Here is a 1,676-nt window from a genome sequence, read left to right on the forward strand (position 1 = left end):
CTCGAACTCAGAAATCCACCTGCCTCTGCCTCCTGAGTGCAGGGATTAAAGGCGTGCGCCACCACGCCCGGCTCAATTTTTGGCTTTTCAAGACAGGATTTCTAGCCCCGTCTGTCCGTAAATTTACTCTGGATACCAGGCTGGCCTTGAACTCAGAGATCCGCCTCCCTTAGCCTCTGGAGTGCTGGGATTAAAGGCATGACCACCGTTGCCCGAGTTGCCCGGCCCCTCCTGTTGTCTTTTGTTTGTCTTGCTTTACTTCTCCTTGGCTCTGGAGCTCAGCCCAGCCTTTGCATTTATTTCTTAATTGCGTAGATTACTGTTTTTTTTCCTTGCCCATCCTCACCCCTGCCCGACGCCCAGCCATCACTTCTGCTCTCTCAGGCATCCCAGGTCCCCATCCTACACCCAGCCCATTGGTGTTTCAAAGCAGGCACACTGTCCTTGAAGGACAGAAATGACTCCTTGTTGCCACTGCAGATGAGCGAGAAGCCGTGCAGAAGAAAACCTTCACCAAGTGGGTGAACTCCCACCTGGCCCGGGTGACATGCCGGGTGGGAGACCTGTACAGCGACCTGCGGGACGGGCGCAACCTCCTGAGGCTCCTGGAGGTGCTCTCGGGAGAGACCCTGGTGAGCTGGGGTAATGCATGGAAGAGGGAGCCTCAGAGACTGGACCAGGGGACCAACCATAGGAGGGGCCATAGAGAGCAGAGAAAACACCATGCCTCCTCTGCCCAGAGGATGGTCTCATTCCAAGGGGCTTTGCTGCGTGGATTACACGGGGAGCCACGCTATGCAGAAACAGGAACAGTGACCCCATTGAAAACATTTCTTCTCCCACCCACCCTGAGTGCAATTAATTCCCTTGGGAATCTTAATCTGCCCAAGCCTCATCTGTAACCTTGCTTGGGCTCCTGGACCTCTGGGCTGGCCCTGTGTTCTCTGAAGGAGATAATGGGAAGTATGGAGCAGGTTGCTGAAAAACGTCGTGGTTTCATGCATGCCTCTGTACCCTCTGACAGCCAAAACCCACCAAGGGCCGGATGCGGATTCACTGCCTGGAGAATGTAGATAAAGCGCTGCAGTTCCTGAAGGAGCAGAAGGTGCACCTGGAAAACATGGGCTCCCACGACATCGTGGACGGAAACCACCGTCTGACCCTTGGGCTAGTGTGGACCATCATCCTCCGATTTCAGGTATCCTCCGAGTGTGATCTGAGGCGTAAACTGGGCATGAACCGGAGTCATACCCCACACTGTTACTGATGGCCCATGGCAAGGTAAATACAAACACCGAGGTGCTGGAGAGATGACTCAGCAGCTAAGAACCCTGTAATGGCTCCTCTTCCAGAGGGACCTGGGTTACATTCCCAGCACCCATATGGCAGCTCACAACCACTTATAATTCCAGTTCTAGGGGGTCTCATGGCCTCTGAGAACACGAGGCACATGCATGGTGTACAGACTAACATTCAGACAAAATACCCATACACTTAAAAATAAAATAATAATAAATAAACTTTAAAAATTATACCTTACCGGGCAGTGGTGGCGCACGCCTTTAATCCCAGCCCTTGGGAGGCAGAAGCAGGCGGATTTCTGAGTTCGAGGCCAGCCTGGTCTACAAAGTGAGTTCCAGGACAGCCAGGGCTACACAGAGAAACCCTGTCTCGAA

General features: G+C 53.2%; 1 protein-coding gene across 3 annotated transcripts in view; it reads left to right on the forward strand.

Annotated features, from left to right (window-relative positions):
• The window catches only part of Sptbn2 (spectrin beta, non-erythrocytic 2), a 41,310-nt gene that overhangs the window by 12,415 nt on the left and 27,219 nt on the right, over positions 1-1,676 (forward strand). For all 3 annotated transcript variants that reach the window (XM_021152127.2, XM_029472463.1, XM_021152126.2), the window contains 2 exons: positions 481-632; positions 1,025-1,198. In XM_021152127.2, the coding sequence (XP_021007786.1) occupies positions 481-632; positions 1,025-1,198 (326 nt within the window). The remainder of the gene's footprint in view (positions 1-480; positions 633-1,024; positions 1,199-1,676) is intronic.

The sequence above is a fragment of the Mus caroli genome, chromosome 19, assembly GCF_900094665.2.
Source record: "Mus caroli chromosome 19, CAROLI_EIJ_v1.1, whole genome shotgun sequence".
Lineage (NCBI taxonomy): Eukaryota > Metazoa > Chordata > Mammalia > Rodentia > Muridae > Mus > Mus caroli.